The sequence below is a fragment of the Dunckerocampus dactyliophorus genome, chromosome 21 (assembly GCF_027744805.1).
Source record: "Dunckerocampus dactyliophorus isolate RoL2022-P2 chromosome 21, RoL_Ddac_1.1, whole genome shotgun sequence".
Taxonomy (NCBI): domain Eukaryota; kingdom Metazoa; phylum Chordata; class Actinopteri; order Syngnathiformes; family Syngnathidae; genus Dunckerocampus; species Dunckerocampus dactyliophorus.
This window is the reverse complement of record NC_072839.1, coordinates 5,114,096-5,134,020: the sequence shown is the minus strand read 5'-3', so window position 1 is coordinate 5,134,020 and position 19,925 is coordinate 5,114,096. Positions and strand designations below refer to the sequence as shown.

Below are 19,925 nucleotides of genomic sequence, written 5' to 3'. Positions count from 1 at the left end.
ATTATGAAGAAAAATAATTTCAGTAGCATCAAGTTGAAATATTTAAGTATTTTTTTTAAGTCGGAATAAACACGGAAAACAAAATAAAGTTGTAATTTTTGGAACATTTTGTTGGGGGAAAAGTCATAATATGGAATAATGTCACAATATGGGAATAATAATACTATGAAATGAAAATGTACGAAGATTACTTAAGAAGAAAGCGGAAATAGTCCGAAAAAAAATTAAAATTGGGGAAAAAAAAGAGCAAAGACCAAAGTTCATACACATAATAGGCTTTTTCACCTATATCACAAAGATCACAAAAATTAAGAAAATATCTTAATTGCATCCTTTCATTTTTCACTCGGATAATCATGCTCGGTCCGAGCAGCTCTAACGCGGGGACCATCATGAAGGTTAAAAATGTTATCTTTGGAAAAAAATCTAAGAATCTGCTCCTATGGAATGGACACTGACAAGAAAGCAGTGCAGTGGTCTCAATATTGACACTTCCACCTCCCAACATTGATAAACTGTTGTATTAAGCCTTAGTAGATGTCTATACCCCAATATCGCTGCTCCTTTGTTGTCCATGTCAGGACCTCTGACCTCTCCAGGAAAGGTTTGGCTTTATTTCGAGAGATTAAAGCCAATTACCTGGGTGATTACCACGGTATGACGCCACAATGTATGGTTCATTATTGCACTCAGTGTGTCTCTGGTTACAGGTGCAGGTGAAGAATGCGGATGTCTTACGCTAGAGTGCCCAATTGTAGAAGCTAATGCTAGCTAGCGTAAGGCTTTGATGTGACACATTGATTAAGACTAGGGATCAACGACAGCTACTGCTAGCATCATTTAGCTACTTACTCAAGGGTCCACCCGGTCCGATTCCCTGATCTTTGGCAGGTGGCGTGCCGCTCTGCCTTTCGAAGTTCCCAGGGTTGGAGAAATAATCCCTCAGCCGCGGGAGCTCCCTGCCCGCCTCCAGCAGTTCTGTGTGTAACTCCAAGGCCGTGAGGATGTACTGATCGCGTAATAGCTGAGCGGCAATGACATCCACCGACACCCGCGTTTCGGCACCGCCTGCCATAGCTGCGGTGGCCGCGGAAAAGATGCCCTCCCCGTTTGGGCTCGTTCGGTTGACGCTGGACAGCAGCAGCGTCGGAGGCTCGGCGTCCGCGGACGGAGAGAAGGGGTTGCCCGGCGGTGGTCCTGGCGCCCCGTCACTCGGGCTACGCTCTGTGTCAACTGTCTCATTGGGTCGCCGTTCACTCTCCTCCTCGGAATCACTAAGATTAAATGGGTTTACCGACGCCATATTTGCACTGGAGAGGCTGTAGCTATTTAAGCTAAGCTAATGAGACCTCCTTCCTGAATGGATGACAAGCTCGCTTGGGAAAGGAATCTCGCGTTAACTCTGATTGGCCAGTTGTCTCGTGTCACGTGATATTGGTTCCGATTTCCTTTCAAGTGGACTACTGATACACTCATACATCATAGGATGTGATAATACTTGTCTAGAAATCTTCCGAGCGTGTCCTTCAATCCGCATGACTGTCATTCCTCTGATTCAAAAAGTACACTGTTTCGCTTAGTCTATTTTCATGTACAGGTTGTAGATAGATTATTGGTGCAAGTGCCAACCGCGCCCATTTACGAATCCGGAAGTTGATTTTATTCCGTTACACACAAATGTGACTCATCTCTCTTCTCTTGAAGATCTTTGTAAGTGGTCCGTCAAATTGTGATTGGTCAGATTTCCTACAACTACCCACAATCCCACTCGGTAGCAACGAGTCACTACAAGGAAGTGAAGGGACTACAGTAATCTTATTAGAAAGGACAGATGGTTTTTGTAAAAGCACGTATTTGGGGATCAGACCGAGTGTGTTTTGTACCATGAAGTCTTTCTCTGTGAATATAGGTATTTTTTTTGCCATCTATGAGCATAAAATATAAATAAAACAAGAGCGACGAGCTGTGTTCCTGTCTCCCCAGTCATTCGGATTTCTGAAGTTGAAGACAGGTAAGACTTAATGATGACTCGATATTTTGTATGTCTATCATGTAAACAAGCTCTGCATGTATTGCTGATAGTGGTTTAAAAGAATAGGTTATCCAAAAAATGTGTACATTTTTCACAATTATGGATTAAAAAACATTAAAAAGTGACGTTCAATCAGCGCACGCGCCTTCGTAGCGCGTGCACACACACAAAAGCTGTCCCAGACACGCCATGAACAATTTTAAGTCATTTTGTTGTTAGGTAGGCAATACATTCATTGATAGCCACATCAGTAGCTAAATTTGGTCATCTTAAAGTGTCAAAAGTAAGAAAAACTAGTAATAATAATTTGCTTTTCCTCGTATTGCAGACTCCATGTGGTGCTGACAGACACTCAAAATGAAGATGATCACCTTTTTTCTGGTGGGACTGACAGTCCATGTCATCTTCTTCCTGTCCATCTTTGACATCTACTTCACCTCTCCTTTAGTCCATGGCATGATTCCCATGGCCACACTTTTGACACCCCCTGCTTCCAGGCTGGTGCTGATCGTGGCCGATGGTTTGAGAGCGGACAGCCTCTTCACTCTGCTCCCGAACGGCTCATCCAGAGCTCCTTACTTGAGGTTCGCAAACTAGCAAAGAAAAATAGTCAGAGTTGTATTTGCGCTTGAGTTGTGTGCTGTCTCTGCTATCAGGAGTGTCGTTGAGGAGAGGGGTACCTGGGGTGTTTCCCACACGCGTGTTCCCACTGAGTCCCGCCCTGGTCATGTTGCACTCATCGCCGGCTTCTATGAGGATGTAAGCGCTGTTGCTAAAGGTGTGCAACACAGAAAAATGTAACTATCGTATTGTTTTGCACACGTTTACTCATGTGATTTGGGCCCGGCTTTAGGTTGGAAGGAGAATCCTGTGGAGTTTGACTCCGTGTTTAATGAGAGTAGACACACTTGGTCCTGGGGCAGCCCTGACATCCTGCCCATGTTTGCAAAAGGTAGCACTCATGCGCATCTATAAAGATCGAACATATAAACATAGGATATTAATACATTAATAGCTTAGTTCTTTGCTTTTGTAGCATTACTGTGCACTGCAGTAGTAAACTATTACTAGTTCATGCAGGGGTGTCCAAAGTGGACAAATTCTAAAAAATATAATTTAACAAGTAAACTTGGGGGGAAAAAAAAGGAAAATCAGCAGTACTTTTACAAGTGTATTTATAGAAACATGACACTGAAGATTTGCAAATAGTTTCAACGTCATTCCTTCCAGGTGCTAGTGGAGACCACGTGTACACCCACACATATCCAGCAGCGGAGGAAGACTTTGCCTCCACAGATGCATCCAGGCTGGATAGCTGGGTGTTCGCTCAAGTCAAAGTGTGACACGTTCCCAAACGATCCATACAATGTATGTTCCTGCGTTCTCTTTACGACTCTGCCTTCTCTCCCAGTCGTTTTTTCAGTCCGCAAAATCAAACTCCACTTTGATGGCCGGTCTGCTCCAGGATAAGAACGTCTTCTTTCTGCATCTGCTGGGCCTTGACACAAACGGACATGCTCACAGACCAATGTCACAGTCAGTTCTTGCTTTTTCTTGCATGTATGTTAGTGTCGCACACACTACCGCATCTATTCTTCTTTGCTGCAGGGAGTATCTAAGCAACATTGGCCTTGTGGACTCTGGTGTGTCTGAACTGGTGTCTCTGGTAGAAGACTTCTTCAGCCATGATGGCAGGACAGCCTACGTGTTTACCTCAGATCACGGCATGACCAACTGGGGTATCCCGTTTTATTTTCTAGTAACTTCATCTAGTGCTGTTTTTGCAGCTGTCGATGTGTCTCCAGGTTCTCACGGTGCCGGACACCCCTCAGAGACTCTCACCCCGTTAGTGGTTTGGGGGGCTGGAGTGCAGAGTCCCCACAAACTGACTGAAACTCAGCTTTATCATGATGGATACTTGCAAGGTAAGCACTTAATAAAAGTTTGAGTTCTATACTGTTTGCTTGATTTGATTTTTTTTTGTAATGTTTTCCTCATAGACTGGAAACTAGAGCACCTAAGAAGGGTTGATGTCAATCAGGTATAGCTTTTTTTATTGAAGACAACGAGTGGTGCCTTAAGTTTGTAGACACTTTCTCATTCAATACCACGACAAAGTGTCTCCAAACTTTTGACTGAAACTAGAAATGCGTTGCTTCCAGGCTGACATTGCTCCTCTCATGGCCTCTCTCATCGGTGTACCCATTCCCGTCAACTCTGTTGTAAGTATTGACTACCAGCATGTCTATATTTAACGTTAACATCATTTTGACAGTATTTTCTGCGCATTTCTACCTCTGTAGGGTGTGTTACCGCTCCTCTACCTGAACAACACTGATCGGTTCAAAGCAGAGTGCATGTACACGAATGCCATTCAAATACTGGAGCAGTTCAAGGTAAGCCGGCCCGCTGCGCTGCTATTTGATGACACATTTAGCATTTGTTTGTATCAATAAAAGCGTTAAAATTGCTGAATGTGATGAATATGCAATGGTAGTAGAAACAGATCAGTAACAGGGTTTTATGTGGACTTTTTCAGATGAAAATGAAGCAGAAAAAGGAGACAACCTTGTCTTTTCTCTTTACGCCTTACAAGTAAGTACAAAGGGAAGTAAATGGGGGGGGGAATCTATTTGACCACATAGTCATGTATTAGCAAGTACCGTATTTTCTGGCACAAGATAAGGAGACACAGCTAGTTGTAGGGGCTCATGTTTACACCAACAAGGAGATAATTAACCACTACAAATTAGGAACGACTATATAATTTAACTCTTTCTATTCCAAAGACGTATTTATACGTTTTTATAATCCCGAACGCGCGATCCCAAAGACGTATTTGTACGTGTTTTTCCGTGCGAGGCAAAAAAAAGGTGATGATGCAATTGCACACAAATGAATGTCACTTTTAGCCATAAAAACGGCCACAAGGTGGCAGAAGTGCATTCGATAAGAGCTCGGCATGTGAATTTGAATGGAAAAAACATACATGACAGCAAGGAGGAAGTGGAGGAGTGTAGCGTGCAGGAGGTTACGTATTTTAGGGAAATGTTAATGCATGCACACGGACACACAAGCGCGCGCACACAGTTCAGTTCCAAATGTGAACATTTTAAGTGGTTCATGGTGTTGTATTTGTAGTTATTTTGATGGAAAACAAACCTTTTTTGTGTTGTTTATGTTGTGGTATAGTTCTTATAGATAGTCGAGCTGTCATAAAAGCACAAAAAATGGTGTCAAAGTGAAAGTTATGCTTGAAATGTGTCTTTTCGCAAAAAGCAGTTTTTAGTCAGAAACTGATATTTTCCTGAAACTTACCTATGCTCTACTGCTGATTACTAACAAATGGGAAAAAGGTAGAAACAAACTTTTTTTTTTTCCTGACGAAAGATGGCAGTCTAATTGCATTGTCTCTCAGGCCGCTGACTCAGCCTAAACAAGTCGAATTCATCCACAAAGCAAGAATCCTGATGCAGCTGGAAAAGTATGGAGAAGCTGTGAGTAACACGTCTATAAAGGAATGAGGAAGTGGGATTCATTGGAGCTAATTGAAGTTCCATTCCTGTCCAGATCTCCCTCTGTCAGTCTCTGATATCCCACGCCCTTGAAGGCCTCCTTTACTACCACACCTACGACAGGTTTTTCTTGGGTTGCAGCGTGGTGTTGGGATTTGTTGGCTGGACCTCGTACGTCGTCCTCGTCATCCTGAAGACCCACGCCAGCCTCAACATGCACCCCGATATCCTCACACAGGTTCGATTCAAGCCAATAACATACCCCTTGATGGTTTGGGCTAAAAGTTGCATTCATGGCATCCCCAGAAAACCAATCCTACCCTGCCGAGGCTGTGTGTGTGCGTCACGCTGGTGATCGGTATATTCCTGCTCGTCCAGAGGAGTCCGATCACATACTATGTCTACTGTCTGCTGCCTGTGCCTGTGTGGTACTCTGTTCTTAAAGAGTGAGTATTTAATTTGCCTCACTGATATGCTAATCTGACCACTGAAGGTTGCATACACTTACACCGCTCATTACTCACATAAAAGTTTAGGCATTTTCAGTATTCATATATGCTTCCCTTTTGTTAGAAGCACTTTCATTTTCCATTTCAGGTCTAAAACGCTAACAGACTTGATTCAGTCAGCTCATTCCTTGCCACTGTGGAAATGTTTTGGCTACTTTGTGTTGGTTGCAGTTGGCATTGAGCTGCTGGTAGGTGTTTAATTTAAAGTAAAAGGCGGGTTTTTTTCTTCAGTGATGTTACAAACTGTACCAATGCTGCCCCCAGGTGGTAAGTTTCTTCCATCGCGCCATGCTGACGGTGGGTTTGGCTGTGCTCTCTCTGTGGCCGATGCTGACAGGGCTTTTTGGGAAGGCCAAGGTAAGCTTCTGTGGTCACGGTGCATCAGGAAATGTTGATGTGGGTCTGTTGTCAACACCACTACCAACTGCAATCATAAGCATTGTTAGTTAAATGGCAGGGATGGACTGGGACAAAATTTGGGCCCTGGATTTTTGGTCCAGACCGGCCCACTACAATCCAACATTGCTTGGAGATGTGCAATGTTGCATCCTTTGATGAAAGCATCACTTACGTGCTTCATAAAAGCAACCCACCAATGAATAAGTATAGTATGTTTATTGTTTTCCAATACTTCAGATAACTAGATTGAGCAATAACATACCGCAACATGTTTACTATGTATTATGTCAAGTAAAGTTCATAGACTGTTTAAAGTTGCAATGGTAGCACCGTATGACCTACAGAGCACTTTCTGCTGCATAGCATCTTGATTTTTAAAACCAAAATAATACCAAAGCTTTTCTTTAACCAGTCAGGTTTCAAAGTCAAAAAGGAAAGCGTCCTGAACCATTTACAGTGATAGCTCGGTTTTCCCCACCAAACACACGGATGCACACAGATTCAAATACTAATGTAAATAAAACGTCTGATCTTAAAATCAGTTTAGTTGACGTGACCCAGGCAGATCAAACAGTGAAATTAACGCGAACTCATCGCCAATTAGCAAAACACCGTGGAGAGAACGTCCAATAGGAAAGAGCCAATCGACGAGTCTGTCGGCGGTCTTCGACTTGAGCGATCGTTTCCCGCTTGGTCTTAGTGCCTGTCACGTATCAAGTTCCATTTAATATAGCGTAACAGTAAAGCGCGGCAATTGATAAGTAAATAGACGATCGTTCATTGGCCCATTTTTGGTTGGCCCATCGGGAAACCTCCCGATCCACCCCTGTATTTAAACACATTTTGTGCACTTTTGTGGTGGCTGGGGAGTGTATTCATATTATCCCTGTATTTTTACCCCTACTTCAGTTCCGATCATTGAACTGGTTTCTGGGCTGCCTGTGTTTGGCTGCATTCCCTCTGATGCCTGTAGTGGGAAGAGAGCCTAACATCAATCTGGTGTGAGTATTTGAAAATGGAGAAATTTTGGTTTGATTATTAAAATATTTCATTTAAAATATATATTTTTTTATTTATTTGAAGTAAATAAAGTAGTATTTGAAACTGTATAAATTACTATTGATTATCAAAATATAATTTTCAATTTTATTTATTTATTCAACATTGAAAATTAAATACAATAGTTTGAATTGTTTTTTAGGGAATAAAAAAAGAAAACCTTTTTTTTTTGGTCAATTTTCTCCCTATTTGATCAAATTAATATTTTAAACAGCAACCATAATAAGTTTAAATTATAATAATTAAAAATGTGGATACTTATAACTTGACTTAAAATTGTGTTTTTTGTTTTTTAAATTAAATCTCCACTGTATTTGTGTACAATGAAATAATGTTAAAATTAAACATATTGTCAGAGCAAAATAATAAATGAATTCGTTATTGTTAGAAATGTGTTATAACTTCATTTAAATTTTAAATTGTATTTTTTTAATAAAATGTCCACTGTGTTTGTTTACAATTAAATATGTTAAAATTCACACATTTTGAACCGTCAATTGAAAAAATTCAGTCCATACTGTACATTATTTTAGTTTTATTTGTCTTTTATGATTATTTGCGACTAATACGATTTCCTAATGTGTTTATCTTTTCAGGACATGTGCAGGTCTCCTCACTCTTTTCACATCAGCCTGTTTCCTCTGGCCGTCACAGAACAGGACACCGCTTCACTCGAGTGACAAACAGCAGTTTATCATCCAGGTAGCTCCACGTTAATACGATTTTGTGTGCGCGATGAATCAAACGCCATTAGTCAAAGAGGTGTCACTGAACAGATGCTGCACGTGGCCGTGTGTGCGTACGTGCCGTCCCTCACACACTCCAGCCTGCAGCAGAAACAGGGTCTGCCTCTTCTCAATCAGATGATCAGCTGGGCCACGTTTGGTAGGCGACGCCTACTTGGCTTGTGTGCAAGGACTTTGCTGAAAGACGACATTCACCAGCTCTTCTTTTCTTTAGCGTCTTCCATACATGTGCCACTGATGAGCTCTACGCGTCTGTTCCACCGGCTTCTCAGCATTTTCCTCTCGCTCACAGCCACGTACCTGCTGCTTAGCACAGGGTAAGATGGTGCATGACACATGAGGGCTACATACTGGAAATGAAAGGATGCAGGGGCCACTTTGATATTTTGGAAAGCAACACATGCAGATAGGCTAAGAAGTTAGATATATTTCAAGACAAAACTGCGTCTCAGCTTTGTCATATACAGTAGGTGGAAAAGCATATTACATGTATTATTACCAACTTCTTTGCTTTTTTTTTTTTTACCCATTTTTCATGTGGTTTTCCAAATATTTTCTTTTTAAATAATCTTGGCAAGAAATTTGTTTGTAATATCATGACTTTTTTTCCCAAATATTTTGACCATATTCCCATAATATTATAACTTTTTCCCCAACCTAATTTTCCATAAATTACGTTATTTTGTTTAGTTTGTTTCACATAATATTTCGGCTTAAAAAAATAAGATTTAGTATTTCTACTCTATGCTTCTAAAATTACATTATTTTTCATCGTAATATTATAAGTTTATGCTCATGAAATTGCAACTTTTTCCCTTGTTAAACTTTTTTCGCATAATATTTTGACTTTATTCTCATTATGTTTTTCCCCAACCAAATTTTCCAGAAATTACAACATTGTTTGGTTTTGTTTGTTTCTGATATTATGGCTTAAAAAAAATCTACTCTATGCTACTAAAACAATATTATTTTTCATCAGAATATTACAAGTGTATTCTCAATAAATTGTGACTTTTTTCCATGTTAGAATACGACTTTTTCCTCATAATATTTTGACTTTATTCCCGTAACATTATACGTTTTTTCCCCAACCTAATTTTCCATAAATTACGTTATTTTGTTTTGTTTATTATAATATTTCAGCTTAAATTTTTTTTTCATTATTTAATATTTGTACTCTATGCTACTAAAATGACATTATTTTTTGTCAGAATTTTACAAGTTTATTCTCATGAAATTGCGCCTTTTTTCCCTCGTTAGAATACAACTTTTTTTCTCATATTTTGACTTTATTCTCATGTTTTTCCCCAACCTAATTTTCCATAAATTACAACATTATTTGGTTTTGTTTTTCTCATAATATTACAGCTTTCTACTCTATGCTACTAAAATGACATTATATTTGTTCATATTACAAGTTTATTATCATAAAATTGCAACTTTTTTGCCTCGTTAGAATACAAAGTTTTTCTCATATTTTTACTTTACTCCCATATCATCATAGGTTTTCCCCCCAACCTAATTTTCCATAAATTACATTATTTTGTTATTAATATTTTGGCTTAAAAAAATAAAATAAAATAATTTAATATTTCCACTCTGTCCTACTAAAACGACATTATTTTTCCTATTACGAGTTTATTCTCGTAAAATTGCGACTTTTTGCTCATCAATATACATTTTTTTCTTGATATTTTGACTTTATTCTTGTAAAATGGCAGCTGTTTGTTCCATTTTTGCTGGGATTTTTTTTTATTTTCCAAGTATTTCAACTTTCTTGTTGTAAAATCTTTTTTTTCGTAATATTTAACTTTATTCCCACAATATTTTGAATTTATTCCCATAATATTATAACAATTTAGCCAACCTAATTATTCAAAAATAAAATTATTTTGTTGTTTGTTTCTCATATGACTGTTAGAAAAAAAAATATTTAAAATTTAAACTACTTCAACATCTTTGCTACTAAAATTACGTTATTTTTCCTCATAATATTATGACGTTATTCTTGTAAAATGACAACTTTTTTTTCTCTGAATATTGTGACTATACTTGTAAAAATGAACTGCCAATTTTTCTTTTTTTTTTTTTTTTTTTTTAAATGTGCCAGGCACCAAAAAATAAATAAATAAATAAACAGTAGCGGCCTGAAAAAGGCCCACGGGTCACACTTTGGACACCCCTGCACTACAGTGTACCGCATGGGTGAAATGGTAGAAATGATGACGATGGAAATTTGATTTCCACATTTTGTGGCACAGGTCGGAGGCCTTGTTCCCGCCGGTGTTATCCTGGTTGATGTTTGTGTGGATCAACATTGAACAGGAAGCCATGATCGCCGAGGGCTTCTCTGGAAGACAAGAGGTACAAATACCCGTGGCGTCCGTTAATATCACTTGATGACATCATGTCTGGCCTAATTTGGACAATTTCTGTTTTTTTTTCTTGACAAGTGACATTTAAAAACCTAAAAGTGAAGCACATGTCGCTCCCAAATGTCTTGCAGCTCTCCACGATTGATTTCTCTGCCAACATTGACATCTCCAAAATTCGCCAGCTGAAGCTGGATGACATCCGGCGATCTTATTTCTTTGTATCCTTAACGTGATTTGCAAGTTGGAACACAACAAAAACTGCCGTGTGTCTATCCTTGACTGCATATTTCCCTCAGGTTTTTTTCATAATAACCGCTTTCTTTGGCACCGGGAACATTGCATCCATCAACAGGTATGTGGAGGATGAACATAGCCTATTATTAGTCACAAATATGCAAAATATTTTAACACGTTTTTATTTTTTTTGTCTAAATTAATCATTTTCAAGCACAAAAATGGCTACAGGAACTAAAATACAAATATAAGGCATTCAGAAGACACATTCAAAGACTTTATTAGACTATTATTTTATTAGACTATTATTTTAAATTCACTTGTGATTTATTAAAAATAAATAAATAATCCACCATATATTGAAAATTAAATAAAATATTTTTTTAATGTAATTTTTTTTATGCGTATTAAAGCAAATTCAACCTTTTGATGAAATCAATCATTTTAAAGCATAAAAATGGCTAAATGAATTAAAATACAAATATAGGGCATTCATAAGACGCATTCAAAGATAGTAGCAGTGATGATATGTAGTATTCTATACTGGTCACTAGGTGTCAGTAATGTTATTGTAATTTTCAATGAGGCACACAAGCAGCAGACTTGATAGCCAAACAGGCTTTTATAAAATATTATTTTAAATTCACTTCTAATTTATGTATTTAAAATAAAATTAACATTTATTCATTTAAAATTAAACAAATATTTCCTAAATTAAACATTTTCAAGCATAAAAATGGCTAAATGAACTAAAATACAAATATTGGGCATTCATAAGATGCATTCAAAGACGCTGTGATGATATGCAGGATTCTACACTGGTCACTGGGTGTCAGTAATGTTACTGTAATGTTCAGTGAGACACACAAGCACCAGACTTGATCGCTAGAACAACAGGCTTCTATTTCAGGTTTGAATTATCTCCGGCGCAATAACCCCTACTACTAGGCTACTGTTGCGTCCGTAGCGCCTTAACGCCGAACCCTCTCTTCCTGTCCGTCCCCCTCTGAGCTCCTCTACCACCGGAACACATTTACAGTCTTAAATATCTTTTTGTCTCTTATTATGTCTACTATATTGGGTAATACGAGTGTAAAGGTGACTATAGGGGTGTTGTTTCATGTCTACAGGGCTCTAATAATGTTAACAAACACATTTAGAAGGTTGTAAACAGGTTTTCCATGCTCTATGAAAATATTCCATTTATAAATAACGAGTGCTACTTTGCTGAAATATGGTTGTTGTTCATTTGTTCTATTTATCTTACCTCCTTGGTGTATTTTCTTCTTTTCTTCCAGCTTTGACCCAGCGTCTGTTTATTGTTTCCTGACGGTCTTCAACCCCTTCATCATGGGAGGGCTGTTGATGTGGAAGGTGAGCGTGCTGATCGACAAGCACCTCATTTCATCTCACTCAACTGGTCACCATGATTCCATATGTTCCTTTTCCAGGTCATTATTCCATTCATAATCGTCACGTGCACGTTTGAGACCATCCAAGTTACAACGCAGCTCTCATCCAGAAGGTAATTTCATTCATTTCCGGATGGTTTTAGTTAATTGTGATGCTTTTATTGCTCAATCCACAGCTTATTCCTCATAGTCCTGGTTATATCCGACGTGATGGCTTTGGTAACACCTTCTCATTCATCTTTTCATTGACTCTCCTCACTTTTTCCGCAAGGCAAACCTCACGTATTGTTTTATTTTACTCTCCTCGCAGCACTTCTTCTTCCTGGTGCAGGACAATGGAAGCTGGTTGGACATCGGCACAAGGTAAAGCGTGAAATTCAACTGCTATGACTGCATGAACTCACCCAATTGACTGTGTCTCACCCAGCATTAGCCACTACGTGATAGTGATGTCAATGACCATCTTCCTGATGCTGCTCAGTGTGGTTACACACATCCTCACGTCGAAAAGACTGCTTTTGTGGCGGAGACGCAAGATGCACTTCCCCTGAACAAACACAAAAACAGGCGGGGGTTTATGTGGTTGTCTTTTAATGTACATTTATAGAAAACTGTTGGATGTCTTTATATTTAGGGCGATTTGTTGTGCTAGGCTACGTTCACGCTGCATGTCTATTTTATTTTTTTTCTCGTATATCCGACAGACGTCATCGAAAGGCGACAAACGTCACAATTCGTCGCCGAAGAAAAACGGCGAAGGAACAGAAAATGCAATAGGTTCCACGCATGTGCAGAACGCGTCCACATCCGGTCGGCCTATTTTTCGGCAGTCACATGCTAGGTATTTGTAATGTACGCCCTCCGTGGATCTATGTTACACTCCCAAAAACCTTAAGATCTGAGAAATGATCACATTTTTTTTCTCATATCATATCCATGGTGCAAGTGGATAATTTATAAGCCTCTTTTCTTGGTTCCATAAATTATTTTACTTTTTTTTCCACCACTGGAAAAAATTCACACAAAAGCATTTGCTAGCAAAAGCATTTGCTAGGAATATGTGTTTGGATGAATGGTTTTTCTGTTTAGAAAACAAGTAAACTAGCTGAATCCTCTAGATTAATCCATCATTGCACTCTGCTTATGGTTGTTTACATTCAAATATGACTGCATTTTATGTGTTTTATTCTATTTATTTATGTGCGTCATAAGTAACCGGATATGACGTTTACGTCTGAGCTACGTGCATTGCGTACATTTTTACGTAGCTCAGTCTTGGTGAGTAAGGATGATAGAAACATCCGCATGCTAGCTAAGTCTTTTAATAAGAGTCACTAATAAAATAACCCCAAATATATTACATATATGAAGTATGGTTATTGACCATTTATGTTAATATATTTAAAAAGAAGAAAACTACCACATCACGTGCTGTCGTAAAAAAGTTGCTATGATAAAGTGGCATAGATGTCGCACATGCTCAGAACCGATTGCGTTTCCGGGACGGATTGCTCAGTGACAAGCGCCAATCAGTTGTATTTGAACGGATTACTCACGTCAATGTCCCGCCACTCCTGGCTGCGCTCCTCGGAACAGACATCACGGCAAGTGCCCCCAAAAATCCCAGTATCAAAATTCTTTCTTTCTTCCTTCTTAATTTCCTACGCTAAATAATCTGGTTGAGAAAATGTGCCAGGATTGAGACCACGAGGGCACCGTGGTTACTTCCGCCAACACAAGACGCCGTGCTTGTTGCGGATGTGCGTCACTTACCAGAAGTGAGGACGATTACGGTACAAAAACACCACGTCCTGCAGCGTGAACGTAGCTAAAAAGTATCGAGTGCTCAATTAGTAATTAAACTTATGTAATTAGTCATAGTTATTTGCGAGGAAATAATTTGGTTGAGAAAATGCGCCAGGATTGAGACCACGAGGGAGCCGTGGTTACTTCCGCCAACACAAGACGCAGTGCTCTGTGCTCATGCCTTTCCCGGAAGTGAGGACGATTACGGTACAAAACACACCACGTCCTGCAGCGTGAACGCAGCTAAAAAGTCTCGAGCGCTAAATTTGTACTTAAACTTATGTAACTAGTCATTGTTATTTGCTCAGAATTATAGGATACATTCATTACTAGCGTTTACCTCAGCTCTGGTTGTTATCATGATATTTGCACAAATCTATCATGTTTTGTACAATATTATTTTTACATTAACACTATTCACACGGCTACTTGAATGCAGTGTTTGGACTGACAACTGTGCTGCTTGTTTTTTGTTTTTTACAAATTAGTGTTGTTTTGAAGGGAAGCATTGTGATTTTTCGGTAGATGAGCTTTAATAAAACTGACTGACTTAAAAAACAACAACTAAAGATGTTGCAATAAAGTAACATAAAGGAAGAAAGATATTAGTACAGCAATCCCTCCTTTTTGCAGGTAGTTGTTTCGTTTCCACAGAGTAGCCTTCTTTATTTAGAAATGGATTATTTTTGTAGTTAGAGCATAGAAAAACTTTTTACGACCTTCTAAATACGAGTTTTAACATTATTAGAGACCTCTGGCCATGAAACAACACCCCTATAGTCACCTTTACACTCTTATTACCCAATATAGTAGACATAATAAGAGAAAATAAGCCATTTAAGACATAATATAGACCGGGGTGTCCAAACCTTTTCCACCAAGGGCCACATACTGAAAAAAAGAAAGGATGCAAGGGTCACTTTGATGCTAAGAAGTTATATGTATATATTAAAAAAAAAAATTCTAATTCAAATTTTTCTATTTACATAATATAATAATCAATGTTTTCTCATGGTATTATTTTATTCCCTTTAATATTTTGACTTTATTCCAATATTATAACTTTTTTCCCCCGACCTAATTTTCTAGAAACAAGTTTATTTTGTTTTTTTTCTCATATTAGGACTTTAAAAAAAAAAAAAAAAAGTATTTTTTTATTTAATATTTCAACTTTATGCTACTAAAATTACAAGTGTGTTCTCATAAAATTTGTACTTTTCTTCTGGTTAGAATATGACTTTATTCACATAACATTTTTACTTTTATTCTTGTAATTGAAAAAAAAAAATTACAACTTTTTTGGGGGGCTTCGCATAATATTACGGCTTTTAAACAAAACTTTTATTTCTTTAATTTTTCAACTTTATGCTACTAAAATGACGTTATTTTTCCTCATATTACAATGTTGTTTTTGTAAAATTACGACTTTTTCTTGTTAGATTACTACTTTTTTTCTTTTCCTAATTTGTGTTTATTCCTGTAAAATTACTGCTGATGTTTTCCATTTTTGCTGTTGTTTTTTTCATTTTATTTTGATTTTTTTAGTTTTCTTGTTAAATTATATTTTTAGAATGTGTATTTTATGTTAGCTTTGGGAGAGTTCCTTGTTATTCTTTTTTGTACTTCCTGTTTCGTACGGCGCTTCCTGCTGTGGCTATTGTCTCATCGGTGGAACATTACTGACACCTAGTGACCAGTGTAGAATACTACATATCATCACAACGTCTTCTGAATGCCTTATATTCATATTTTAGATAACGTAGACATTTTTGTGCTTAAAAATACTTAATTTAGGCAAAAGGCACAAAATTTGGTTACATATGCACATTTATGACCAATAATAGGCCGTATTAAACCACAAACAGTATGATTTAGTAGCCTTTTATTGTAGCCAACTTAAGACACACCTGTGCAGTAATCATGCTGTCTAATCAGCCTGAATTTTGAATTCTAAACGCTCGCTAACACATCTAGACAGATCTGTCAGCAATACTTCAGCACTCATGAAAAATGGAGGCAAAAAGATGTGTATGATATCATTCACTTTGCATTGTCTCCTGTGCTAGTAGTTGTTTCAAAGTGAGTTGGAAGATATTTGGAAGAGTTTCGAGTTTCCACTGTAGAGACGCCGGGGCTTTTACAGGGAAACGTGCAACAGCGTGTGCAGCAATGTGGGGCGTGCTTACTGAGGATTGGACTGTCAACACCACGTTGCCACACTTCACTTTTGCCCATTAAGGACTTTCAGGCTGACTTTTTTTATATTTAAAGCAATATTAGTTTTGTAAAATTGAAATTAAATACGTTAACCTGATTATCACGACCCTATTGGTGTTATTAACGCATGCGCATCAAGTCAAGCCATACCTCTCTGTCATGACGGCAGGTGGAAGCACAGCATAATGTCCCTACTCGGTCACACACAGTCTGACGCTGTTTTACAACTTTATTCTGACCTGAACACATCAACAGCAGGGCAATTCCAACACCATATATGTACCTCTAACTCACAAAACACTCTAGTTCTCCTCGGAATGACACTTCCTCATTGTCACGCGACGGCCGCGAGATGCTTTCAAGGACACTCCGAAAATCACAGGAATATCTCAATTATGCGCATATGTGTGGTCTAATTAAACAAAAAGACACAAAAAAACAAAAAGTGGACATTCCTATCACTCGCTAACCTAACTCTAACTGTGGAAGTACAATTTGATGCATTTATAAGCTCGGAAATCCCAGAAAATACAGCTGCTCTCAAAACGTGAATTCAACTTAAATTACTTGGTGTCTTTGACGCAACTCTTGATGGCTCATAGTAACACGGTTCAAGTGTGATTCAAATGTGCTGCTGCTGATAAAGAGACTAGTGTTACGCTAATAGAAATTCAGACGTGTGCTATCTTTCAGCTTGAGTTACATTTTCAGTTCATTTGGGGCTGTAAATACATATAAACATATATGTAAGTGTGTCCTGCCATTTATCTCGCTGATTATTTATCTTTATGTTCATAAAATACAGTAAAAATGGGCATATTTCACACAGAGTTGCAAATTGTGAGTAATCACGATTACAATTTTTAATCATTTGACAGCTCTAGTTATTAAATAGTATATCTTACATCCATCACTTTGTCAGCTGCTGATTTAAGATAATATGCTGTCTTTAAAGCGTACAACTTTGCCTTTGCTTGCTTGATCACACTTGGTTTAAGAGTACAGTCCACATATTCGTAGAAGGAGGAAGCTGTCAGTTTTTGTGGTTTGACTGCGTTGTGTGCAATTACCTGTTTGCACACACACTCCTGCATAAGCACTTTATTGTTGTCGGTGGACTCATACGTGCGCAACACGGGGTCATTATTTACACCATTTGGCAGCCGATCGCGCTTGTTTCCAAGCAGTCTCAAGGACCGAAAGGTACTATTTTTTGGTTATTTCTTTGTGTGCATTTTTTGGGAGAAGTCCGGCAAAAAAAACTTCAAATAGAAGCATAGAATTTGAGTGGACTTCTGAGCATATTGGAAGTATGTTGCTAATCCAAACAGCAGCATCTATTGAGGCACGTGAACTATCTTACAGATGGATGATTGATGATGTACTGTCGATAAAAGATGGTATCACGCATCCATTAGGGCAGGGGGTTCTCAAATGGTTTCACTCTGGGACCCACATTTTGCAATGGTTAAGTCGCAACCCACCATTATTTTAGCCATTTTTACTTTTATTTCATTGTAATTGTAATTTTTTAAAATTTATTCCTTTACACTTGTATTCAAGTCATTGTTATTTTTATTTTTTAATAATTAATGGCTCATTTAAGAAAACACGCATGTATTTCATGCATGTCTTTGCAGTTTTATTTGATTTACTTACTCCCATTTGATCCTCAGGTCTCAAAAAATTAAATAAAATATGTCATAATTAGATAGCGTTGTAATAAAATGAAATTAAATGATCCATTTAATTCAATTATTTAATGGCGTTATTATATTTATTTCATTAAATACTGACACATTTAATCAGACGTGTGTATTTATTTCCAATTTTGCTGAATTTATGCAATTTTATTTAATTCCAACGTTATTTAACTAACAACAGATTTAAGTAATTATTTAAAAATGTATTCACTATTTCATTCTGTTCCATTTGAACCTCAAGGCTTAAATAATGAAATGATATATACATAATAATTAAATAAAATTGGATTTAAAAAAAAATTAAATACAATTACATTTATATGTTTCAAATTTGAATTAATGAATGAGACATTTTAGCAATTATTGAATTATTTATTTTTTCATTCTTTGAATTACTGGAACATTTACTCACACATTTATGTGTTTAAATCCAATTTTATTTAATTGACTTATTGACGTCATTATTTGAAGGTGTTCATTTATTTCACCCTGTCCCATTTGAACCTTAAGGCTCATATAATTACATAAAAAATATATATCATAAGGAAATAAAATAAATAAATAAACTATCTTTAAAAAAAGATCAATTTAATGTGATTTAATTTAAATTTTGTTTAATTAATTTTATTTCATGTAAATACTTTTTATTTAATTGATACATTTATGTAATTATTTATGGTTCAAATTATTAAATTCATATATTATATATATATTATAATTAAATGGTAACTAATTAGATACATTTTGATAAAATTATGTATTTAATTCCAATTGTAATTAATTAATAACACATTTAAAGATGTATTCCTTTATTATTATTGCCATTCATTGGCATCTACTGCTTTATTATTGTCATAGTGCACACTGCCAATCCATTCATCCTTCCAGATGGCCTCAAAACCAGCCTTCACCCCAACCTCCATGCTGACCGTGAGCCCCCAAAATGACAGCACGGTACCACCGGAGCATCGTCAGGAGCACCACATGGTCCTGATCGTCATCTACACGCTGGTTCTGCTCATCGGCACCACCAGCCTGAGTCTAACAATATTCATCATGAAGTCCCGGACGGCGTCCACCACCTCCATCGCCGTGCTCAACCTCATCTTCGCTCACTTCGTTTTCCTCCTCACCGTGCCCTTCCGGATCTACTACCACGCCGCCCAGCACTGGAGCCTGGGCTTCGGCTGGTGCAAAGTGGTCAGCAGCATGATCCACATCCACATGTACATGTCTTTCAGCTTCTACGTGGTCATCCTCATCACGCGGCTCTTGCCGTTCTACCGCAAGGCCGAGCTGCTGGCGTCCCCGCCCAGGATTTACGCGCTCGCCGCCAGCGTGGTGGTGTGGATGCTGGTGTTCGTCTTTGTCACTTGCATCATCTATTTCTCTTACGGCAAGGCCAATGACGACAGCTTGGACGACTCGGTTCGGTGCTTCAAATTCGGCAAAAGCATCGGATCCGCCGCCAAAGTGATCAACTACATCATCAGCACTTTGATCATTACTGTAGCCATTGTGCTGACGGGCCTCCAAGCCAACGTGCTGTGGCTTTTATACAGGAAGCACCACCAGCGATGCACGTGCCAGCAGGACTTCGGGGCTCAGCTGAAGAGCCTTTGCTTCGCCATCATCATGGTGGTGTGCTTCATCCCCTACCACCTCTTCCGACTCTATTACTTGGAGCACCTTGAACTGCAGAATCTCAATGAGGTGTTGCTGAGTTTGACCACCTTCAACTGCTTGGACATGCTCACGCTCTTAGGGAGGAGGACTTGCTCCTTGTGCTTCCCAGGAAAGGCTATTTAATCCATGTCACTAGTGCACCAACCAAAACTTTCAGAAACAATGATTAAAAAAAAGACACGTGTGAATAAATACATCCATTTTTATGATCCATTTTGAAAGTAAGTGCTAT

The 19,925-nt window shown here is 38.1% G+C and overlaps 3 protein-coding genes across 23 annotated transcripts in view; 2 read left to right on the top strand and 1 right to left on the bottom strand.

The window, feature by feature from the left end:
- The window catches only part of relch (RAB11 binding and LisH domain, coiled-coil and HEAT repeat containing), a 41,057-nt gene extending 39,651 nt beyond the window's left edge, over window positions 1–1,406 (bottom strand). For 11 of the 17 annotated variants that reach the window (XR_008567397.1, XR_008567398.1, XR_008567399.1 and 8 more), the window contains exon 1: window positions 853–1,406. Coding sequence is in view for 1 of the 17 variants with exons in the window: in XM_054766147.1 (XP_054622122.1) it covers window positions 853–1,303 (451 nt within the window). In the remaining 16 variants the exon portion in view is untranslated. The remainder of the gene's footprint in view (window positions 1–852) is intronic. The other 6 variants (XR_008567404.1, XR_008567402.1, XR_008567403.1 and 3 more) reach the window with 1 other exon arrangement.
- Window positions 783–16,840, top strand: pign (phosphatidylinositol glycan anchor biosynthesis, class N). 5 transcript variants are annotated; one of them, XM_054766151.1, is made up of 30 exons: window positions 784–2,011; window positions 2,361–2,413; window positions 2,481–2,616; window positions 2,689–2,810; window positions 2,886–2,984; window positions 3,263–3,369; window positions 3,444–3,568; window positions 3,641–3,771; window positions 3,838–3,957; window positions 4,033–4,073; window positions 4,195–4,254; window positions 4,336–4,428; window positions 4,572–4,627; window positions 5,451–5,529; window positions 5,603–5,785; window positions 5,854–5,993; window positions 6,145–6,244; window positions 6,321–6,413; window positions 7,365–7,456; window positions 8,111–8,216; window positions 8,291–8,399; window positions 8,475–8,577; window positions 10,522–10,624; window positions 10,767–10,853; window positions 10,932–10,987; window positions 12,168–12,243; window positions 12,321–12,394; window positions 12,458–12,500; window positions 12,592–12,644; window positions 12,709–16,840. In XM_054766151.1, the coding sequence occupies exons 3-30, from the start codon at window positions 2,489–2,491 to the stop codon at window positions 12,830–12,832; spliced, it is 2,703 nt and encodes a 900-aa protein (XP_054622126.1). In that variant the 5' UTR covers window positions 784–2,011; window positions 2,361–2,413; window positions 2,481–2,488; the 3' UTR covers window positions 12,833–16,840. The 5 variants fall into 5 exon arrangements, with proteins under 5 accessions (XP_054622124.1, XP_054622126.1, XP_054622123.1 ...); XM_054766153.1 differs by having other exon boundaries at window positions 786–2,011; window positions 2,530–2,616; window positions 2,689–2,791; window positions 12,709–16,839; XM_054766152.1 differs by having other exon boundaries at window positions 786–2,011; window positions 2,530–2,616; window positions 12,709–16,839.
- Window positions 16,841–17,406: 566 nt separating this feature from the next.
- On the top strand, window positions 17,407–19,913 carry LOC129174203 (probable G-protein coupled receptor 141). The gene is made up of 2 exons (XM_054765934.1): window positions 17,407–17,507; window positions 18,896–19,913. Exon 2 carries the CDS (start codon window positions 18,896–18,898, stop codon window positions 19,814–19,816), a length of 921 nt encoding a protein of 306 aa, XP_054621909.1. The 5' UTR covers window positions 17,407–17,507; the 3' UTR covers window positions 19,817–19,913.
- The last annotated feature ends 12 nt before the right edge of the window (window positions 19,914–19,925 follow it).

What these genes read in the sequence shown, in the direction of transcription:
- pign (XM_054766148.1), top strand. Translation starts at nt 2,390, where the DNA reads ATGAAGATGATCACCTTTTTTCTGGTGGGACTGACAGTCCATGTCATC. An exon ending in TCATGATGGATACTTGCAAG is followed by an intron (nt 3,958 to 4,032) that starts GTAAGCACTTAA and finishes TTTTCCTCATAG; the next exon opens with ACTGGAAACTAGAGCACCTA. An exon ending in AACATTGCATCCATCAACAG is followed by an intron (nt 10,988 to 12,167) that starts GTATGTGGAGGA and finishes CTTTTCTTCCAG; the next exon opens with CTTTGACCCAGCGTCTGTTT.
- LOC129174203 (XM_054765934.1), top strand. Translation starts at nt 18,896, where the DNA reads ATGGCCTCAAAACCAGCCTTCACCCCAACCTCCATGCTGACCGTGAGC.